Raw genomic sequence first — 24120 nt, 5'->3', positions numbered from 1 at the left:
CAACCCCTTTAAGTGCTTACTTTGTGTGTGAAAGTTTCTGTCCTACTCAAGTATATCTCAAACAGGTCATTATGGTTATAGTACAACTATCAGATTTCCGTCTTGTGGTGAGCCAAGCATCTACAGGACCTGGACAAGTTTTCATCCTCTGTAAGCAAGCAGTGTAGGTTCCCAGAGTGATTCAGTGTTCTTTTTGAAACAGAATACCTAAGTAAATGCCTTTGGCAATCTCAGTGCCAGTGGCATATGAGAAAGTCGTGGTCATTTTGTTGTAAGTAACCAACCAGCATCTCTCCATCCTGAAATGGCTGATAACAGGAAACGAAAGATTGCATTTAACTACACAGCAAATGTCTGCAAGTTCAAGTGTCCCAAATATATAATAAGTATTTGCATTGCCTAAAATAACTATTAGCAATTTTCCTAACAATGTGGGAGCACAGGGTAACACTGCCAACATTGCTGCTGCATGACATCACTGGTGAGACAGAGGACCCAGTCTTACTGCTCATCCTTATGCACACGGTGCCAGGACTCCGAAGCTTACTTGGCGGGGATTTATCAAACAATATTACATATAGGGTGAAGTGTCAGCATAAATCTGTGGCCTGACAGGGGATTTGACACATCTGAGTCTGCACATTTTCTTTGCTCTCCCCTGATGTTGAGTGGGTCCAAAAGTAGCATCACATTTTCCCTGTCTTAATCATTACGGAACATGGACTAATTTTATTTTTTCAATTTCCTTTTCCTTCCCTGCCTTCCAAAAGCCATCATTTTTTTGGTTTTCTGTTCACATGGCCGATAACTGTGTTTTTTTGTTTTTTTTGCGGGACAAGTTGTATTTTTTAATGCCACTGTTTATTTTACCATAGCTTGTACTGGAAAATGGGAAAACATGTTTTGTGGGGTGAAATTGTAAAGTAAAAGCAAATTCTGGCAAGGTTTTTTGGGTTTTGTTTTTGCAACATTTACTGTGTGCTAAAAATGACATGACAACCTTTTTCTGAGGGTCAGTACGATTACAGCAATACCAAATTTATATAGTTTTCATTTTGTTTTCCTACTTTAAAAAAACAATAAAAACCTTTGGAAATATAAAAATTTTCATTGCATCGCCATTTTCTGACCACTATAATTTTTTATATTTCCGTCTACAGAGCCGTAAGAGGGTTTGGTTTTGCAGGGTAAACTGTCGTTTTTATTGGTACCATTTTTGGGTTATGTATGACTTCTTAATCACTTTTAGGCCTCTTTCACACGAGCGTGTCCGGATTAGGTCCGGATGCGTCCCGGTGCATTGCAGCAAACCCGCGCGAGTAGGTACGCAATTGCAGTCAGTTTTGACTGCGATTGCGTTCCGTTGTTCAGTTTTTATCGCGCGTGTGCAATGTGTTTTGCACGCGCGTGATAAAAAACTGAATGTGGTACCCAGACCCGAACTTCTTTACAGAAGTTCAGGTTTGGGTTCAAGGTTGTGTAGATTGTATTATTTCCCCTTATAACATGGTTATAAGGAAAAATAATAGCATTCTGAATACAGAATGCATAGTAAAATAGGGCTGGAGGGGTTAAAAAAATAATAATAATAATTTAACTCACCTTAATCCACTTGTTCGCGCAGCCAGCATCTCTTCTGTCTTCTTTTGTGAGGAATAGGACCTTTGATGACGTCACTACGCTCATCACATGGTCCGTCACATGATCCATCACCATGGATGAATGTGACATTACTGGCCTAGGGAAAGCTCAGAAAAGGCTGCACCGCTCACAGGAGCACCAGTGCCTTCTCAAACAGCTGATCAGCGGGGGTCCCAGTTGTCAGACCCCTTTTGATCAGATACTGATTACCTTTCCTGAGGCTAGGTCATCAGTAAAAAAATAAATCTCAGAACACCCCTTTAAATGTCTGGAAATCGGCATCTTCGTTGATCCCAGTCATTGAGGCAGAGTGCCAGATTCATATTTATACAGGTGAAACTCAAAAAATTAGAATATCGTGCACAGGTCCATTTATTTCAGTAAATGCAAATTAAAAGGAATTGCATTAATGCAGCTTAAAATTAGAATTTTGTGAAAAGGTTTAATATTCTAGGGTCAAAGTGTCACACTCTAGTCAGCTAATTAATCCATACCCCCTGAGCAAAGGGTACCTCAAAATTGTGACTTTGGGGTTTCATAAGCTGTAAGCCATAATCATCCAAATTCTACCAAATAAAGGCTTGAAATATCTCGCTTTGCATGTAATGAGTATCTCATATGTTAGTTTCACCTTTTAAGTTGCATTACTGAAATAAATGAACTTTGCACGATATTCTAATTTTTCGAGTTTCACCTGTATTATGCAGCGTTCCACAAATGTTTAATATAATGTCATGTTCCATATTTCAGCATTTTGAAAATCTCTTCTTGTTTTCAATGAACGGAGATTTTTCTTTTTTACGTTCAGAGGATTACAAATCGTTTTATTATCCTGTTGTCCACAGCTGATAGTCTGTTACAATGTAATAATCAAAGCAACCCTGTGAGAAATGCATCTCAGGTATTTGTCATTCCTTGCAGGATTTCTGGCTGGTATAAATATAAATTCTGTAGAAATTCACTGAAAATAGCATAAAAAATGTAAAAATCAGTGTATCATATCAGTACTAGCGAATATGGTGTGAGTATGGTCTTTTTTTAGCCATGTGCAGGACTGGCAGCGGGGACTGTGGGAGCTCACATAGGCTAATACATTAGTAAGTGCCTTGTATTAACTTCCTCTCAACTCCTTTAACTTTATTAGTCTTAAACCATTCTTTGGTAGAATGATTTTTATGCTTGGGGTCATTGCCTTGCTGTAATCAGCTCACTGACATTTGTCCTGACGTTTTCCTTTAAAATTTGCTGGTATAATCCAGAATTCATTGTTCCATCAATGATGGCAAGCTGTCCTGGCGCAGATGCAGTAAAACAGGCCCAAACCATGATACTTCCACCACCATGTTTCATAATGATAGGATGTGGTTTCTACAGTATGTTTTCCTTTTTCGAAACATAACGCTTCTTATTTAAACCAATATTTTTTGTCACATCATCTAGTTTTAATAACCTTCTGGCTAGTCCAGGTGATCTTTAGCAAACTGCAGATGGGCAGCAATGTTTTTTTTGGAGACCAGCGGCTTTCTTCTTCTTTCAGTGTCCTCCTATGCTCCAGAACATTAACATTAGAAAATGTAAGAAAGGCGTTTAGTTGCTTAGAGGTTACCTTGGGTTCCTTTGTGACCTTGCTGACTCCTTGTTCTTGGTGTAAAATTTGTTGGTCGATCACTCCTGGGATGGGTAATAATGGTCTTGAATTTCCTCCATTTGTACACTATCTGTCTAATTGTGCTTTGGTGGATTCCAACCTCTGTAGAGGTGGTAACCTTTTCCAGCCTGATGAGCATCAACAATTCTTCCTCTGAGGTCCTCAGAAATCTCTTTTGTTTTTGCAATGAGACACGTCCACAAACATGCGTTAAACATCAGACTTTGATAGGTTCCAGTTCTTTAAATAAAACAAGCTGCCCACTCACACCCAATTGTCATCCCATTGATCGAAAACACCTGACTCTAATTTCACCTTCAAATTATCTGCTAATCCTAAAGGTTCACATACTTTTGGCACTCACAGACATGTGCTATTGGATCATTTTCCTCAATAAATAAATGACCAAGTCTAATATTTTTGACTCATTTGTTTAGCGTTATGTACTTTCGGGAGTTGAGTGAAAATGTAATGTAGTTATAAGTCAAATGCATGCTGAAATCTAGAAATTCGAAAAGATTTCAAGCACCTCTGTATAAAGTGTACTGTTACATAACATAATGAATTTGTTTTGGAACCGTTCGTTGGTACCTTTTAAACTGCTTCAGGAAGATGCCAATATTCATGCTTCTCCTTGAATCAAGCAAAAAGACCTGCAAAGTAAATGATCAAAGATTAAAAAGATATCCTAATACAAAGAAGTGACACCTGCACAACCTGTCTGCCCTTCATGCCGGCTTTTCATGTACCAGCCTGCCGCCAGTATCTTCATGTACCAGCCTGTTCTCTAAGAACTCCCATTTCATAATATCTTTTCATGCCAAGAACAACACTATGTAGTACTGTAACGCAAACTATGCTTCCTATAGAAGCATCAAATACTTCCATATTAAGTTACAGTACTGTCCTGAACAATAGCGATAATAAAGAACTCTCTCCATCTCTTCCTGGGAGAAGACGCCACCCGCACATTTCACACGGAATCTCTAGCACAGTCATGTAAAATCATATGTCATCCTCTTTCAAGATATTTGCTGGACAGACTTTTACATAAAACAAAGACCATTTTCCCCTAAAACAAACAATACAAATTAAAGGGGTTTTCTAAAATTAGAAAATAACTTGGCTGCTTTCTTAAAGGAATTGTCCCATCTCGACCGTTCATGGTCAAGATGGGATTAACCTACAGTAAGGACCCAGAATGGCCAGTTACAGAAGCAGTGCATCTTGCTGTGCTATGCTGTTTGAGTAGCTGACATTTCCATAACTTGGCCTGTCTCTTACTGTGGGTTATTTTCATCTTGGCCAACCAGTTTAAGGAAACCGTGCCGCTGAAATGAGACTGTGCTGCAATACCACACAAGTCTGAGGACGAGGATGGTGTGGTTTCTCGTAAAAAGCAGCCATATTTAAAAAAATCACACAACCCAGGGTTTTCATTGGGGCAGGGGATAACCCTGGCAACTTTTTTGGCTGGCAGGATGAAGCAGGGCAAGTCCCTCTTCACTCTGCCACTTTTAACTGTATCACCATCCCCAGGACATGTTAACAGTTGAATACTATGGCGGAAAAGAGAACCATCCTCCCATTACAGGTAGCTCTTATTTCAGGCATGCCGCCTACAAGATACCCTGGCACAGACCACAGTGATGTAGTAATATCATCATACCGCCTGCACTGTGGTAATGGAGTTAGGAGAATACTAGTTTATTCATATTATTATTTTGGGGGCACATTTCTTTCTGTGTCGGCGCTTACTTATGGGGCACTATTACTATGTAGGGGCACTGTTACTGTGTAGAGGCACTTGTACTGTTTTGGGGATTAATTAGCAGGTACTTACTATGCGGGAGAAGTGTCAATGAAGGGGCCCTTTTTACTGTGTTGGGGCTTACTTAGGGGGAACTTTCACCCTGTAGAGAAAACTAAGGAGGCACTTAAAAACTAAGTTGAGGGCACTAATTAGGCACTTTTACTAAACAGGAGGCACTATTACTATAAGTGGCAGTAAGTGAGCATTATTATTGTAAACAGACACTAAGGGGGCACTATTACTCTAACTCTTAACCATCTAAGGCACTATCTGGTCATTTTCTTGGCGTAACTAGTTGTGACACCACTACTTATGAAGTCCAGTATTTTGGGGCACTTGTAATAACTAATAACCAGCAGTGTGGGTAACTAAGGAAGCAGCAGCCACAGTAATAGATGTAGTAACAGGAAGGTACTACTGGTAAGTTTGTACAGAGGATGTTTGAAAAGAGCTGATTACCCGAAACACATCACATCTGCCTGTATTTTGTTTATGGCAATACAGTGAAGATTTATTTGCATCAAAAAGTGAGTGCTGATCCACTTCTTCTACTTTTACAGAGAATAGGTGGGAAGGTACTGGAAAAGTGAGGTGTTCAAGATGCCTGGATAGTCTGTTTGTTAAAAAAATATATATATATCGATATCTGGGCCGCAAATTTTGCAGAGATGAGTTATTGATGGAAGAAGTTGTCATGGTGGTCCTGGTTGGATAGAGAGAAAAAGAGAAAGTGAATGACTCCAATCAGAAAAAATATTTGGCTCTGCTGCGGCAGTATTTTGTGCTACAATTATGTGGTATTGCTTGCCCGCCAACTTGTGTTAGCCTTGCCTTCTCTCAATTTGGACCCGCCTACAACATGGTGCCACTTGTATTCCTTTTTTCAGGGTCAGTTTAAGTTCCCAGTCCGCCCTTGTTATACAATACTGCAGATCTGTACAATAGAGACTTTGCAGTTGGTAAATTCGGAACAAATAGGTTCCATCCTGGGACAACCCTAAACACTGTGGGACCACCCATTTATAATTGGGGCATACACAAACCCCACCCATTTTCAGCCCACTTCCCGCCGTTACCATGCCCCCTTTCTGAAAAGTGGCGAGTGCAGCATCAAAACAAAAGATGCAACAATTTTTTAAAAGGTTGCAGGTAAAAAGTTGCAACTTTTTAACGCCACCTTCCAGACACAAGGGAAATGCTAAATCATACCAAAGTCTTTTTTACTAGGTGCAACATAGAACTTTAAATTCTTACAGTAGCAGTGGGCTTTAAAGAGTAACTAAACCTTTATAACAATTTTTAATATGATGTCCCTAATGCCCTAATAAAACAACTTCTAATGTACTTTATTAATCAATTTTGTATTTTTCTAACTCTTTTACGTCCCTAAAGCGCACCATTCACTATGTGCTTAAAACTCAGTTCTCCATACACCGCTGACAGCTCAGTGGTGTACAGAGTGTGAAATTTATGAATGGGCAGCAGCAGCAGTGCGTACGGGCAGGAGTGCATATTGCTGCTCCTGCCCCTGCTCCCCGGAGGATAAGTAACTTCTGGCTATGCCAGGATTAGCGGAGCGGGCTCCTGCATCTGCCTGCTCTGCTAAACTAAGAGAACTGCATGTCAGCGCTTAGTTGAGCTGGCAGAAGCAGGAGCCCGCTACGCTCAGCTGATCCTGGTACAGGGTACCCATGTGCTATGCCAGGAATTAGTAATCCTCCAGGGAGCACGGGAAAGAGCAGCAATATGCGATCCTGCCCATACTCACAGCACTGCTGCTGTTGCCATTCATAAATTTCACACTCCGTACACCGCTGAGACGTCAGCAGTGTTTGGAGAACTGAGTTTTAAGCGCACAGTGAATGGTGCACTTAAAGGGAGTCTGTCACCACATTTGAGCATATTAGACTGATCAAATAGCGTTATATGTGCCACCCAGAACTTAAAAACTGTACCTTTGTTGTATCTAATGGAGTTTTCTTTCAGCCAAAAATGAACTTTTAAGATTCTGTAAATGCGCCCTCTCAAGTGCCCAGGGCGGTGTCTCAATCGTCCGAGCCCCAGGCAGCACCTCCTCAATGGCTCATAACCCCTCCCTCCGTGTGCCTCTGCCCGCCCGTTTACTCTCCTCCTCTCTCCTTTTCCACTGCGCTACGAATTTGACCGCGCAGCTGCAGTGGAAAAGGAGAGAGGAGGAGAGTAAACGGGCGGGCAGAGGCACACGGAGGGAGGGGTTATGAGCCGTTGAGGAGGTGCTGCCTGGGGCTCGGACGATTGAGACACTGCCCTGGGCACTTGAGAGGGCGCATTTACATAATCTTAAAAGTTCATTTTTGGCTGAAAGAAAACTCCATTAGATACAACAAAGGTACAGTTTTTAAGTTCTGGGTGGCACATATAACGCTATTTGATCAGTTTAATATGCTCAAATGTGGTGACAGACTCCCTTTAAGGGACATAAATGAGTAAGAAAAATACTAAATTGATTAATAAAGTACATTAGAAATAGTTTTATTAGGGCACTAGGGACATCATATTAAAAATTGTTATAAAGATTTAGGGTACTTTCACACTTGCGGCAGAGAGATCCGGCAAGCAGTTCTGTCGCCGGAACTGCCTGCCGGATCAGGCAAAACGTATGCCAACTGATGGCATTAGTAAGACTGATCAGGATCTTTATCAGTCTTAAAAATGCCTGATCAGTCGAAAAAATGCATTGAAATGCCGGATCCGTCTTTCCGGTGTTATCCGGCAAAACGGATCCGGCATTTATTTTTTTCACCTTTTTTTCAGTCTGCGCAGACCGGAAGGACGGATCCGGCATTCCGGTATTCTGGATGCCGGATCCGGCACTAATACATTCCTATGGGAAAAAATGCAAGGGAAGTCTTCAGTTTTTTTCGCCGGAGATAAAACCGTAGCATGCTACGGTTTTCTCTTTTGCCTAATCAGTCAAAATGACTGAACTGAAGACATCCTGATGCATCCTGAACGGATTACTCTCCATTCAGAATGCATGGGGATATGCCTGATCAGTTCTTTTCCGGTATTGAGCCCCTAGGACGGAACTCTATGGCGGAAAAGAAAAACGCTAGTGTGAAAGTACCCTTAGCTACTCTTGGCACCAGCAAGTATACGGAGGAAAGTTGGTTGGTGGCAATTCCTCACTTACAGTTGCAAGAAAAAGTATGTGAACCCTTTGGAATGATATGGATTTCTGCACAAATTGGTCATAAAATGTGATCTGATCTTCATCTAAGTCACAACAATAGACAATCACAGTCTGCTTAAACTAATAACACACAAAGAATTAAATGTTACCATGTTTTTATTGAACACACCTTGTAAACATTCACAGTTCAGGTGGAAAAGGTATGTGAACCCTTGGATTTAATAACTGGTTGAACCTTCTTTGGCTGCAATAACTTCAAACGTTTCCTGTAGTTGCAGATCAGACGTGCACAACGGTCAGGAGTAATTCTTGACCATTCTTCTTTACAGAACTGTTTCAGTTCAGCAATATTCTTGGGATGTCTGGTGTGAATCGCTTTCTTGAGGTCATGCCACAGCATCTCAATCGGGTTGAGGTCAGGACTCTGACTGGGCCACTCCAGAAGGCGTATTTTCTTCTGTTTAAGCCATTCTATTGTTGATTTACTTCTATGCTTTGGGTCATTGTCCTGTTGCAACACCTATCTTCTGTTGAGCTTCAGCTGGTGGACAGAAGGCCTTAAGTTCTCCTGCAAAATGTCTTGATAAACTTGGAAATTCATTTTTCCTTCAATGATAGCAATCCGTCCAGGCCCTGACGCAGCAAAGCAGCCCCAAACCATGATGCCCCCACCACCATACTTCACAGTTGGGATGAGGTTTTGATGTTGGTGTGCTGTGTCTCTTTTTCTCCACACATAGTGTTGTGTGTTTCTTCCAAACAACTCAACTTTGATTTCATCTGTCCACAGAATATGTTGCCAGTACTGCTGTGGAACATCCAGGTGCTCTTGTGCAAACTGTAAACGTGCAGCAATGTTTTTTTGGGACAGCAGTGGCTTCCTCTGTGGTATCCTCCCATGAACTCCATTCTTGTTTAGTGTTTTACATATCGTAGATTCGCTAACAGGGATGTTAGCATATGCCAGAGACTTTTGTAAGTCTTTAGCTGACACTCTAGGATCCTTCTTCACCTCATTGAGCAGTCTGTGCTGTGCTCTTGCAGTCATCTTTACAGGACGGCCACTCCTAGGGAGAGTAGCAGCAGTGCTGAACTTTCTCCATTTATAGACAATTTGTCTTACCGTGGACTGATGAACAGCAAGGCTTTTGGAGATACTTTTATAACCCTTTCCAGCTTTATGAAAGTCAACAATTCTTAATCGTAGGTCTTCTGAGAGCTCTTTTGTGCGAGGCATCATTCACATCAGGCAATGCTTCTTGTGAAAAGCAAACCCAGAACTGGTGTGTGTTTTTTATAGGACAGGGCAGCTGTAACCAACACCTCCAATCTCATCTCATTGATTGGACTCCAGTTGGCTGACACCTCACTCCAATTAGCTCTTGGAGATGTCATTAGTCTAGGGGTTCACATACTTTTTCCACCTGCACTGTGAATGCTTACATGGTGTGTTCAATAATATCATGGTAACATTTAATTCTTTGTGTGTTATTAGTTTAAGCAGACTGTGATTGTCTATTGTTGTGACTTAGATGAAGATCAGATCACATTTTATGACCAATTTGTGCAGAAATCCATATCATTCCAAAGGGTTCATATACTTTTTCTTGCAACTGTAAGTCATACTGGCCTAGTGATAATTTAGTGATGGGTGGCTTGGCTGTAATCCCACACCTCGCAGCAGTTCACACTGCTGTCAGGAATCTCAAGGCATTACTTGAGGACAATTGGAGTACTTCTCTAGAGAATGCTATATCAGGAGCAGGAGCTCAGCAGGTTGCTTCCTCTCCTCTATGTAGCTTAAGAGGAACTCCTCCCAGCCCACTCCTACCAAGAGGGAAGGAACAAGTTGGTTAGCCTTGTTCCTTTCTAATCTTTGCCAACCATCTCTTGCTGGTAGCTACGGCCAAAAGCAAACAGTAAAATACATGAGGCACAACAATATACAATTTGTAGTACCCCCAGGTCTGGGGTACTACAATTGTAAATTAGTTCATGTATATTCTTCTCCCCTTGGAAAGAGCTTTCTGTGTCTATAGGTATATACATAAGTCTATTAATACTATAAATGTGAGGACTAAATGTGAACAATAACACATGGTCAGAAGAATAATCGGCCTCTGTACATACCATAGTGACCTACCTACGGCCACTGCAGTGAAATCTCCTGTCCTTAGAATAGTTACAATCTGCGTACAAAGAAGTGAGCGCAACAATGTCTGCAATATAGTTCATGTGAACTGGAGGTAAAGTGTATGCAATACTGCTGGATTCTATACTGGCTATATGTGCGTGGAAAATGCTTGTACATGCCCATCATCTCCTGCCTAGACTACTGCAACATTCTCCTCTGTGGCCTTCCATCTAGCACTCTCGCACCCCTCCAATCTATCCTCAACTCTGCTGCCCGACCAATCCACCTCTCACCCTGTTATTCCTCTGCCAATCCCTTCACTGGTTCCCCATTGCCCAGAGAATTCAGTTCAAAATACTAACAAATACATACAGGCCGTTCACAACCCGTCCCCTCCCTACATCTCTGAGCTACTTTCTCGATACATCCACACACACACTCTCCGATCCTCACAAGACCTCCTTCTCTCCTCTCCTCTTATCGCCTCTTCCCACAATTGCCTCCAAGATTTTTCCCATACATCCCCCACACTCTGGAACTCGCTACCCCAACATATCAGACTCTCACCTACAGTGGTATCCTTCAAAAGAAACCTGAAAACCCACCTCTTCAGACAAGCCTACAACCAGTGACCCTGCTGTCTCTATACCGCCATGACTAGCTTCACCCGCACCAACTGTGTCCTTCTCCCATACCATGTAGATTGCAAGCCCTTCACGGGCAGGGCCCTCTCTCCTTCTGTACCAGTTTACAACTCGTCTTGTTCATGCTTAGTGCAGTTGTCTGTAATATTATCGTTTATCGTATGTACAGCGATATGGAATGAATAGCGCCTTAATAATAAATAATAATAACCATACTGTCTAAGTGCCTATGACCCACGCCGCTATATGAAGCTCCAAATAATGGCAAATTGTTTATAGACAGGTCACGACTGGGTGCCTTTAAATAATAATGTGGTTAAAAGCAAGAATGATCTTACTTCAGCATAAAAATATGTTCATGGATGTGCCACGTGTTCCCTAATCAAGCCTGTCATGAAATGTATCTTTCAGTGTGCAGCAAATGCATTTATAGGATTACGGTGGTTTATTTACTAAGGCCCCTTGCAACATAATATAATTATAACTGGAGACCCTCAAACAAATCTACTGCAATTATTTTAGTCTGGATAATCCAGGAGGAGCATGCTTAGACGACTTGTGGCTTGGAGAAGATGCTGACTGATGTGCGTGGGAGAAAGCACGTAGAAATAAATCATAAATGTATTTGTGGCATAGATCACTGACATGACAGCATTGAATATCAGTTATAATAATCCATAAGGTTCTCTATGTTAGAGACCTCCAACACATAGACCTCCAACGCAGCTCAGTCCCATAACAACGGCACGATCTGCCATTCTTGTAGTTCCCTTTGTGGTCTCTGACGTCTTCTACTACTTCTATGACGTATTATTGCTCGTCTAGGCCACCATAAGAGGGTTTCCCAACAAAAAGCTCCAATCAAAAATGTCCCTAAAGTCACATCTGTGGGAGCCTCAACTAATCCAGAAAACTAGGGGGTATCAGTCCCTTTTCCTGGTGGATAGAAGACCTCATTTGCTACGGACAGTCTCCAATGAAATAAATGTTGGGCAAGGGAAAGTAAGACATTTCCATAACGTCCTCACACACCCAAACAAGTCCTGATTTAGGGTCCATTCACACGTCTGCAAATGGGTCCTCATCCCAATACACTATGGACGTGTGAATGGACCCTTTGGCCTCTTGCACACGACCGTATGGCTTTTTCAGTATTTTGTGGTCTGCAAAAAATACGGACGACGTCTGTGTGTATTCAGTTTTTTGCGGAACGGAACAGCTGGCCCCTGATAGAACAGTACTATCCTTGTCCGTTATGCGGACAATAATAGGACATATTCTATCTTTGAACAGAACGGAAAAATGGAAATACAGAAACAAAAGGCATACGGAGTACCTTCTGTTTTTTTTTTTTGGGCGGATCCATTGAAATGAATAGTTCCGTATACGGAATGCAAAAAATGGAAACGGAAAAAAAAAACGTTTGTGTGCAAGAGGCCTTAGGGTTTGTTCACATGAACGTATGTGTTCCGTTTCCGTATTGCGGGCCGCATATACGGATCCGCAATACACGGACACCTTTCCGTGTGCATTCCGCATCACGGATGCGGACCAATTCACTTAAATGGGTCCACAAATCCAGAGATGCGGAACAGAAGTACAGAACGGAACGCTACAGAAGCACTACGGAGTGCTTCCATGGGGTTCCGGTCCGTACTTTCATTCCGCAAAAAGATAGAACTTGCGGAACGGAAGGATGAGGACCCATTCAAGTTGAATAGGTCTGGATCCGTCCCGGAGCCTGCACGAACGTTCTCTGTGCATTGGGGACCGCAAACGGAACACGTGTGAACAAGCCCATTCCCAAGACCGCAGACATCCTTCCTGCCAGGAGTGGTTGCAGTATGATGGTTGGCCATAAAAAGTATCTATTGGCTGCTATCAGAGATTGCTTCATGGGAAAATCAGAAATGAAGCTTGTAGAGGTTCAAGAAGAACTGTAGGGAGTCAGTGGGTACAGAAGTACAGTGAGTGGTCCCTGTATACCAGGGGGTGCACAACATCTCACAGCTTTACCACTGCATGAGCCCCATCACTCAAATTCTCCATAAACTAACATCCCAGAGGGTGACTGGGAGACCCCTGTTCACAAAGCCAGAGCCTTGTGTGTTCTTGTGTGAAAGTTATAGAAAGCAACTTCTACTTTAAGTTTCTTACTTCTACAGTCAGAAGAGTAGGGGCAGGTGGGCTAGGTACAGGTATATCACCACCGCAGTCAAAGGTCACATCCACCCAGATACTCTATGCAGTACTAGGTGTATAAGGAGTTCCTGACCAAATAGAAATTCTATATAGCTGGGATGTATACGGCATGTGTGACATACAGAGAAGACAGAAGGTATGTTCAGGCCACACTGAACACATCAAACAAGCAGGATAATGATTACCATCATATATTAGTATAGTAGAACTGTGAATCAAATCAAACTACAACACTGATTCACATACAGGGAAGGTTATTAATGCAAAATACATATAATAGGTAATCTACATAGATGGACAGAAAAAACTGAGACAGATAATGACCAATAGATATGAGATAGATAGACAGACAGATATGAGAGATAGATATGAGATAGATAGATATGAGATAGATAGATAGATAGATAGATAGATAGATAGATAGATAGATAGATATGAGAGATAGATAGATAGATAGATAGATAGATAGATAGATAGATAGATAGATAGATAGATAGATAGATAGATAGATAGATAGATAGATAGATAGATAGATAGATAGATAGATAGATAGATAGATAGATAGATAGATTAGATAGATAGATAGATAGATAGATAGATAGATAGATAGATAGATAGATAGATAGATAGATAGATAGATAGATAGATAGAAGAGATAGATAGATAGATAGATAGATAGATAGATAGATAGATAGATAGATAGATAGATAGATAGATAGATAGATAGATAGATAGATAGATATGAGAGAGATAGATAGATAGATAGATAGATATATATGAGAGAGATATATAGATAGACAGACGAGAGAGAGAGAGAGATAGATAAAAGATAGATATTAGATAGATTTGATAAATGGATAGATATTAGATAGATATAGATAGATAGATAGATAGATAGATAGATAGATAGATAGATAGACAGACAGATATGAAAGAGATAGATAGACAGACAGATATGAAAGAGATAGACAGATATGAGAGAGAGATAGATATGAGATAGAGATAAAGATAGATAGACAGATATGAGATAGATAGATGATAGATAGATCGATAGATAATAGATAAATAGAGTAGATAGATAGATATGAGATAGATGGAAAGATAGATAGATAGATAGATAGATAGATAGCTAACAGATAGATGGAAAGATAGACTATAGATAGGTAGATAGATAGAAAGATAGATAGATAGATAGATAAATAGAGTAGATAGATAGATATGAGATAGATAGATAGATAGATAGATAGATAGATAGATAGATAATAGATAGATAGATGATAGATAATAGATAGATATGAGAGAGATAGATAGATAGATAGATAGATAGATAGATAGATAGATAGATAGATAGATAAATATTACCTTGTTCAAACCTGCATCTCTGATCGAAATAGATCTACGCCGATCACAAGGTTTTGGCAGGACTTCTACTTCCTGCTTTCCAAATAATTCCTCTATTTTCCCTGTGTCGATCTGTAGATCTCCATGGAATGTTTCTGAGCTCCACAAACTTGTCCGACCCTTAACTTTCTCCAGTGGTATAGCCTCCCAGTTAAAGTTCTTCAACCGTGATCGAGGTTTTGGGTCACATTTTTGAAAAGGGCTTCTTGAGGACTCCGAGAAAGTAATGACTGGAGGAGGTGGAGGTGGGGGTGCCGGGATTTCAGGAGCAGTGTACTTTTCCAGGTCATTGTACAGGACTGCAGTCCTGTCTTTATTGATGGATCCCATGTTGATAATCATGTGGATGGGCCTGGCACAGTTCTTCTGTCCTCCAGACTTGGATCAGGGCTGGAACCTGCAGAATGGGAATAATAACCAGCAGATTGTCAGTGGAGGCTTCACATGGCTCATTGAGCATAGGCACGCGTGGGATCCCTGTGAACAGCTGTCAGAACAAGAGATAAACCACAGGAATTCCAGCATTGACAAAAGAAAATGCACTTTCTTCACATATAAATGATTTACCAAATGTCTACACCTGAGAGTGTTGAATGGTGACTGCAGTACCACCAACACACACTCCGCACATGTCAACACCAAAGCCTCCTTCAGTAGATATCAGATCTCACTACTGATAACAAATCCCTACCTCCCTCTTCCTTTGCTCGTTATGGATAGTGTTATAAATGGTGATATACCTTTAAAAGTTTTAAGGGATTATCTGGCAATTTGATACTGATGGCCTGTCCTCGGGATAGGTCATCAATATCAGATCGGCTGTTGAAAGAGGCCACAGCGCTCCGTGATCCCTGTGAATGGGACTGAGGTGGAATACCTGCATTATATCAAGGTCTGTCCCACCAGAGCAGCAGTGTGGGGTTATCCTCCAAACCGCTGATGTGCTTCACGGGATGTCGCAAGAGTTTCCAGAGTGCTCCTTAAGTCCTATCATCCATGACTGCTTGAGAGGACATGCTGGTGTACATTCAGCATCGTGCCTGCCTTTTTCTAATATTATAAACGGACTGAGTCTGACACTAGATGTACATTAGAGGTATTGTTGGTTCTTCTGATTCCTAATATACAGGGAGTGCAGAATTATTAGGCAAGTTGTATTTTTGAGGATTAATTTTATTATTGAACAACAACCATGTTCTCAATGAACCCAAAAAACTCATTAATATCAAAGCTGAATATTTTTGGAAGTAGTTTTTAGTTTGTTTTTAGTTTTAGCTATTTTAGGGGGATATCTGTGTGTGCAGGTGACTATTACTGTGCATAATTATTAGGCAACTTAACAAAAAACAAATATATACCCATTTCAATTATTTATTTTTACCAGTGAAACCAATATAACATCTCAACATTCACAAATATACATTTCTGACATTCAAAAACAAAACAAAAACAAATCAGTGACCAATATAGCCACCTTTCTTTGCAAGGACACTCAAAAGCCTGCCATCCATGGATTCTGTCAGTGTTTTGATCTGTTCACCATCAACATTGCGTGCAGCAGCAACCACAGCCTCCCAGACACTGTTCAGAGAGGTGTACTGTTTTCCCTCCTTGTAAATCTCACATTTGATGATGGACCACAGGTTCTCAATGGGGTTCAGATCAGGTGAACAAGGAGGCCATGTCATTAGATTTTCTTCTTTTATACCCTTTCTTGCCAGCCACGCTGTGGAGTACTTGGACGCGTGTGATGGAGCATTGTCCTGCATGAAAATCATGGATGCAGACTTCTTCCTGTACCACTGCTTGAAGAAGGTGTCTTCCAGAAACTGGCAGTAGGACTGGGAGTTGAGCTTGACTCCATCCTCAACCCGAAAAGGCCCCACAAGCTCATCTTTGATGATACCAGCCCAAACCAGTACTCCACCTCCACCTTGCTGGCGTCTGAGTCGGACTGGAGCTCTCTGCCCTTTACCAATCCAGCCACGGGCCCATCCATCTGGCCCATCAAGACTCACTCTCATTTCATCAGTCCATAAAACCTTAGAAAAATCAGTCTTGAGATATTTCTTGGCCCAGTCTTGACGTTTCAGCTTGTGTGTCTTGTTCAGTGGTGGTTGTCTTTCAGCCTTTCTTACCTTGGCCATGTCTCTGAGTATTGCACACCTTGTGCTTTTGGGCACTCCAGTGATGTTGCAGCTCTGAAATATGGCCAAACTGGTGGCAAGTGGCATCTTGGCAGCTGCACGCTTGACTTTTCTCAGTTCATGGGCAGTTATTTTGCGCCTTGGTTTTTCCACACGCTTCTTGCGACCCTGTTGACTATTTTGAATGAAACGCTTGATTGTTCGATGATCACGCTTCAGAAGCTTTGCAATTTTAAGAGTGCTGCATCCCTCTGCAAGATATTTCACTATTTTTGACTTTTCTGAGCCTGTCAAGTCCTTCTTTTGACCCATTTTGCCAAAGGAAAGGAAGTTGCCTAATAATTATGCACACCTAATATAGGGTGTTGATGTCATTAGACCACACCCCTTCTCATTACAGAGATGCACATCACCTAATATGCTTAATTGGTAGTAGGCTTTCGAGCCTATACAGCTTGGAGTAAGACAACATGCATAAAGAGGATGATGTGGTCAAAATACTCATTTGCCTAATAATTCTGCACGCAGTGTATATGATGTCAGGCGTGGTCGCCGCTCCATTCACCTAGGGAAACTGGATTTCGGAGTAAAATAGGAGGTCAGATTTGCAATTATGTGAACATATTAGATCCTCACATTCCATTGGGGAGACACAGGAGCTCCATTCTCATTACTGTGACGGCCCCTGACATCGGACCCCTACCAGTCTGATGCTTATACCCGTTTCTGACAATTTAAGGCTATGTCCACCTTGCAAACAATTTTGTTTATTCCAAAGTATCTAAAAGAAAGAAGCAACTTTGTAATTCATCTAAAATTAAAAAATTCCTTTTGTGTCCACAGCTCTTATGTAGACTTAGGCCTGTGTCACGCTGCCGGCACAGAATGGCGGCAATCGGCCGCACATAAACCAGTATTTGTCTGTCCGTTTCTCAGCATATTTGCCGAATGGCGGCTGGATCACCACCAGAGCCCATTATTGTTAATGGGGCCGGACGGCATTCTGGCAGCCCGTTCCGTGCCGGATCAGCAGACACAAGTCTGAAACAAGCCTTAGGATGCCTTCATGGAAAAATCTGCCAGAAAATCTGCGGCACAAAGACTTCCTCCATGTTATAAGGTGGGAAAGTGCTCTGCCCTGCGGAATAACATTCTGCTGAGTAAATAATGATGCCTTGTGGCTAGTGTTGAGCAAACTTGTGTTTTAAGTTCGGCGTCTAAAGTTCAGGTTATCGAAGTATCCCGTTATGGATTCTAAATTCCGTTATGGTCCGTGGTAGTGGAATCCATAACGGGATACTTCGATAACCCGAACTTTAGACGCCAAACTTAAAACACAAGTTCGCTCAACACTAGTTGTGGCTTTTCTAACGCAGAATGTCTCCACTGATTTCAATGAGGTGTAAACTGCACAGAAGTCTGCACCGGGCAAGGCTCTCTGAAGGTATGAAGGTATCCAGACTACAACCCTGTCTAGTCTGATCCTGCAGGCACAGTCTCCTCCATCTGTACTCTATGCTACCCACTAGATAGCGCTGGAGGATGGGCGCAGAATCGGGCCACGCAGGATTTGTAATTTAGGACTATTTGCACATCCAGTTTATTTTTTATTTTGGGTGAGACAATTCAAGTCTTGATTTAGCCTTTAAATTATGTTGTATCAATTTCTTCCCCATTTCCTAATCTCTTATGCTACTGGACCTGTGGTGCCCCACTTATAGAAGGCAGGGGCCACATGGCGATCTTGGCTGTGTAGCAGGGCAACCATAGACCGGAATGAGGTCACGGCGCGACTTGCAAGTTGCCACAACAGGAACCAGCAGGATTGAATTTCTTTGCAATTCTGGGGTTGTGGTAACATGTGCGTCAGGCTACACGCACCCCCATTTATTTCTATGGCTGCTACACTGCACAATGTGTGTCGCATCCAAGATCACCATGTACCCCAGCCTTATGCAAAAGAGAACATGTGTCACTGGGCAGCACGGTGGCTCGGTGGTCAGCACTGGTGCCTTGAAATCTGACCAAGGACAACATCTGCGTGGAGTTTGTATGTTCCCCCATGTATGTGTAGGCTTCCTCACAAACTCCAAAGACATCCTGAGATGTCCTCAGATTGTGAGCCCCATTGGGGGACAGCGTGATGATATGTGTGGCATGGCATTGGATCTAATGATTGTCAATGGAGTTTCAGGGCATCATGCAACAACTGTAAAAAGTCAAGACCGGATGGATTTTGTGTTGCAAGTCACGCAGTACTTTCCCTCCCTTGACTTTAATGTTAGTTGTGTGCGATATGCGACTCACCTGCGACTTTTCAGTGACTTGGCTGTGTTCTTGAGGCCAAATCACAGCTCTCACGCTAAGGCTACATGGCGACATGTGTTGTCACGCGACATATAGGGTACAATACACTGCAACATGTGTCACGCGACATATAGGGTACAATACACTGCAACATGTGTCACGTGACATTCGTGTCGTAGTAATGTCACGCGACATATAGGGTACAATACACTGCAATATGTGTCACGCGACATTCGTGTCGTAGTAATGTCACTCGACATATAGGGTACAATACACTGCAACATGTGTCACGTGACATTCGTGTCGTAGTAATGTCACGCGACATATAGGGTACAATACACTGCAACATGTGTCGTCACGCGACATATAGGGTACAATACACTGCAACATGTGTCACGCGACATATAGGGTACAATACACTGCAACATGTGTCACGCGACATATAGGGTACAATACACTGCAACATGTGTCACGCGACATATAGGGTACAATACACTGCAACATGTGTCACGCGACATATAGGGTACAATACACTGCAATATGTGTCACGTGACATATAGGGTACAATACACTGCAACATGTGTCACGCGACATATAGGGTACAATACACTGCAACATGTGTCACGCGACATATAGGGTACAATACACTGCAACATGTGTCACGTGACATTCGTGTCGTAGTAATGTCACGCGACATATAGGGTACAATACACTGCAACATGTGTCGTCACGCGACATATAGGGTACAATACACTGCAACATGTGTCACGCGACATATAGGGTACAATACACTGCAACATGTGTCACGCGACATATAGGGTACAATACACTGCAACATGTGTCACGCGACATTCGTGTCGTAGTAATGTCACTCGACATATAGGGTACAATACACTGCAACATGTGTCACGCGACATTTGTGTCGTAGTAATGGCACGCAACATATTTTATAATGCTAGTCTATGGTGTCGCATTGCAAAACATGCTGCGCTGCGACATGACAGTTGCACAAAAATCCATCTTGGATGTTTTTTGCAACTGTCATGTCGAAGTATGTCGCAGTGCAACATAACTGACTAGCATTATGACGTACGACATTACTGCGACAAATAGTTGGGCAAGAAATGTCATGGTGCAGCCCTAGTCTAAAACAGTGCACGACAGCAAGTCGCACGGATTTTTTTACCACATGATTTTTCTGCGACTTGCTGTTACGCGACACACATCACCTTATAGCCCCAGCCATCTGCACACCCTAATACTATGTTGCTGTTTAAACTAAGGCCTCCTGCACACGAACGTGGTCATGCTGCGGCCCGCAAAATGCGGTCCGCAATGCACGAACACTTTCCGCGGGGCAGCCGCAGCGGATCACGGACCCATTCACTTTAATAGGTCCACGATCTGGCTGTTCCGCAAAAAGATAGGACATGTTCTATCTTTTTGCAGAGCGGAAGTACGGGATGAAACCCCACGGAAGCACTTCGTAGTGCTTCCGTAGGGTTCCGTTCTTCCATTCCGCATCTCCGGATTTGCAGACCCATTCAAGTGAATGGGTCGCATCTGTGATGCGGAATGCCCACGGAACGGCACCCGTGTATGGCGGATCCGCAAATGCGGTCCGCAATACGGCAACGGGGCGCACACGTTCGTGTGCAGGAGGCCTAAAGCTAATATTTTTTTACAAAAATCATAACATTTTGAGATTTCAGACAATACTCTACTCCTGTTACACAATGTACTGCTCAGTCTCTAACGGTAATATTATTTTTAGTTAGTATTGAGATCCGTCATAGGGTCTCAACACCGGAAAAAATGCTTCAGTTTTGTCCCCATTTATTGTCAATGGGGAAAGGGAATGCTCCAAAATGCATTCTGTTCCGTTCTCTTACCGGAGAGCAAACCGCTGCTGTTTGCTTTCCGTCCTGGGATGCAAGTCAATAGGGACGGATCCGTTTTCTCTGACACAATAGAAAACAGATCGGTCCCCCATTGACTTTCAGTGGAGTTCATGACGGATCCATCCTTGCTATGTTACAGATAACACAACCGGATCCGTTCATAATGGCCGCAGATGGTTGTATTATTGGTAACGGAAACGTTTTTGCTGATCCCTGCCGGATCCAGTAAAACCGCTAGTGGGAATGTAGCCTAAGCTCAGCAAACTACAAATGTAATAATGACAGAACCGCCGTCCCAGCAGAGATTTCCACTCCTTCCCCCAGTAATGTACTCTCTATGGACTGCGGGAGATCGGGAGCCTACTGCAGATGACAGCTAACTATCCATTTACATGCTTTGGAAAATTCTGGTGCGGAAATAAATCAGCGAGAATAAGTAGCATGCTCCTCATTCCCACCGATTCTGCAGGGAAGACCTGAAAGACAAGCCCAACACACATTGGGGGTCATCTATCAAAGCCAGTCTGAGAAAAGGACCTCATTTATACCGAGGGATTGTGACGAATTAGGGGCACCGCCGGCAGTCTGTGCGCCTGGAGTGAAGACTATTCCAGCCCCTGAACGGAGCCATTTTCTCTCCTCTTTTACATAAATGTTAGTAAATTTACCAGGGCCGATCTCCGGGCCCCCGCCACTACCATATGGCAAGGAAAGCGTAAAAACAACCATGTCAAAAAACGTGTAACGCCAAAGACGGGTGTAGGCTTATGGGGCTAATCCTTGTGCAAATCTGCAGCACCTCACACTGCACACCGTCTGTACACAGACACCGGCAATGTGCGTTTGGCATTTTGCGGACCGCACATTGCCTGCACTAATAGAATATGCCTATTCTTGTCCGCAATTGCGGAACGGAATTGCGGATGTGTGAATGGAGCCTAATTGTCCGCATAACGGACAAGGATAGTACTGTTCTATCATGGGACAGCTGTTCTGTTCCGCAAAAAATGGAATGCACATGGATGTCATCCGTATTTTTTGCGAATCCGTTTTGGGCGGACCACAAAGTACTGAAAAAGCCATACGTTCATGTGCAAGAGGCCTCAGACTGATACATGGTACACAGAACAGGTTGGACATAAGGGAAGCAGTCTGTCAGCTCTGAGGAGTATTATTCCTGGTGTAAGGATGCCTACATACTATGGAGGACATTTATTAAGAACATTGGGGGCCATTTATCAAACTGGTGTAAAGTAGAACTGGCTTAGTTGTCCATAGCAACCAATCAGATTCAACCTTTCATTTTCCAAAGGATCTGTCAAAAATGAAAGGTGGAATCTGATTGGTTGCTATAGACAACTAAGCCAGTTCTACTTTACACCAGTTTAATAAATGACCCCCATTGTATTACATGGTGGTCTTAATCTATTCCTCGATAAAGTCAGATGTGACAGAATTATTAGGTAACCTGCACATGTTGCGGATTACGTGCAGTTTTTCCATGTGGATTCTCATGCGGAAAAACCACAATACTGGCAAAGTATATAAAATGTCACCAATCTGATATACACTGCGTTTTCTTTCCCTTCGGACATAAACCTACTGTGCAGATCTTCAAATCCGCAGCATTTCGTGCATTTTTTACTCTTTTCAAAGCAACGGAGAGATCTGTGGAAAATCCACAATAAATCCACCCAAAAACCACCAGCGACGCATCTGTGCAGGGAAACAGGCACCAGCGTGGGAGCGAGATGTACTTTCCACCGTAATCTCTGGCACCTTCCTGGCGTCGATTACAATAAGGGCTAGGCTGTAGCCGCCACTTCCCTGCCTCACTCACTTTTTGGAAAAGTGGAAACTTCTGCAACATTTTTTGCAGCTTTTTTAAAGCACTTTTGACCAAAGAGTGTGTTTGAGCAGATACGTTTTTTTTAAGTGTTTCTTGCATTGGTACAAGAACAAGGAACCAATAATGCAGCACACATTGCAAAGGACAAAAAGCCAAGGATGGAAGAATGCCCCACCGAGAACATGCTGCAATCTAAAAAAGAAAAACTGCCTGGGTGTGCTGCAGTGAATATTCCCCATAGACTTCCATGTGCTGACAGCAATCAGAGATGTTGCAAATAGTGGGACAGAAAGACAAAGTAGATGAGAGGGGCAGATCTGCAGAACTTTCCAGGATCGGATGGAGCTGATAATATAATGTGCAGGGACTACAACGCCCACCATGTCTTGCTTTCCTTCTGTCCTGATTTATACCAGGATGAAGATATGAAGATAAGGCATGCTGAGCCTTGTAGTTCCCCTTAGATGCTCTCGGTACCTGTCATGAGCCCTCCTGTGGTGTGTGGCCCCGGGGGCCCTCCTGTGCTCTGGCCGTTCTCTCCACCGATCACATCTCTCTGATGCTGGCAGGGTAAAGTCTCTGCCTTATAAGTCTATGTGGCTGCAGCTGCCGTGCACTCTCCCGCTGTCATCCCCTCAGGATCGCATCCGTCTGGTATCCGCATCCCCGGCAGATCTTCACACTGAGCGGCTTTTAGTCGCAGCCGATTTCTTGGCGATCTCTGCCCCGACCACCGTCTCCCTGGTCCCTGCAGTCCAGTCTGCCCGATCCTGCCGCTGTCCCTCGCAAAGTAACTGGCGCATGCGCAGATGGCGGAAGAAGCTCGAGCTTAGTTCTCTTGAGGAGATGCTGCTTCCTCACCACAGCACAGGGGTGAGGAGGGCATTCCCTCAGAGCTCCCCCCAGATACAGCCCATCTTCCTAAGGGGTCCTGGTTTATTCAGTTACATGTTTTTCTCCTTTTCTATTTTTTGGGAGGGTCTAGCCCAGGGGTTGTCACTCATTTACTGAGCCCTGCTGGCTGGTTATGCAGTGATACCGTGCCCACCTGGTAATGTGTCATTCAGGACTGGGTTGTCAGACACGTTCACAGGGGCGTCTTCACACACTGCGGATTTGGTTCCATTCACGTGACTGGGGCTTGCAGAAATCCATTCATCCACCCCATTCCAATAAATAGAACAGATTTTCAGTCACGGAAAATTCTGCAACAAAATCTGCAGTGTGTGAAGGCACCCTAAGTTCACACGGCAGGATTTAC

At 42.8% G+C, this 24120-nt stretch overlaps 1 protein-coding gene across 1 annotated transcript in view; it reads right to left on the bottom strand.

Annotated features, from left to right (window-relative positions):
* Nucleotides 1–23629, bottom strand: part of LOC120977667 (formin-J-like) — a 93302-nt gene extending 69673 nt beyond the window's left edge. Inside the window, exons 1-3 of the mRNA XM_040405698.1 lie at nt 23337–23629; nt 14617–15052; nt 3881–3942 (exon numbers count right to left, since the gene is read on the bottom strand). Of these exons, the coding sequence (XP_040261632.1) occupies nt 3881–3942; nt 14617–14997 (443 nt within the window). The 5' untranslated portion in view covers nt 14998–15052; nt 23337–23629. The remainder of the gene's footprint in view (nt 1–3880; nt 3943–14616; nt 15053–23336) is intronic.
* Between the last annotated feature and the right edge of the window lie 491 nt (nt 23630–24120).

The sequence above is a fragment of the Bufo bufo genome, chromosome 8, assembly GCF_905171765.1.
Source record: "Bufo bufo chromosome 8, aBufBuf1.1, whole genome shotgun sequence".
NCBI lineage: Eukaryota > Metazoa > Chordata > Amphibia > Anura > Bufonidae > Bufo > Bufo bufo.
This window is presented reverse-complemented; position numbering and strand designations above follow the sequence as displayed.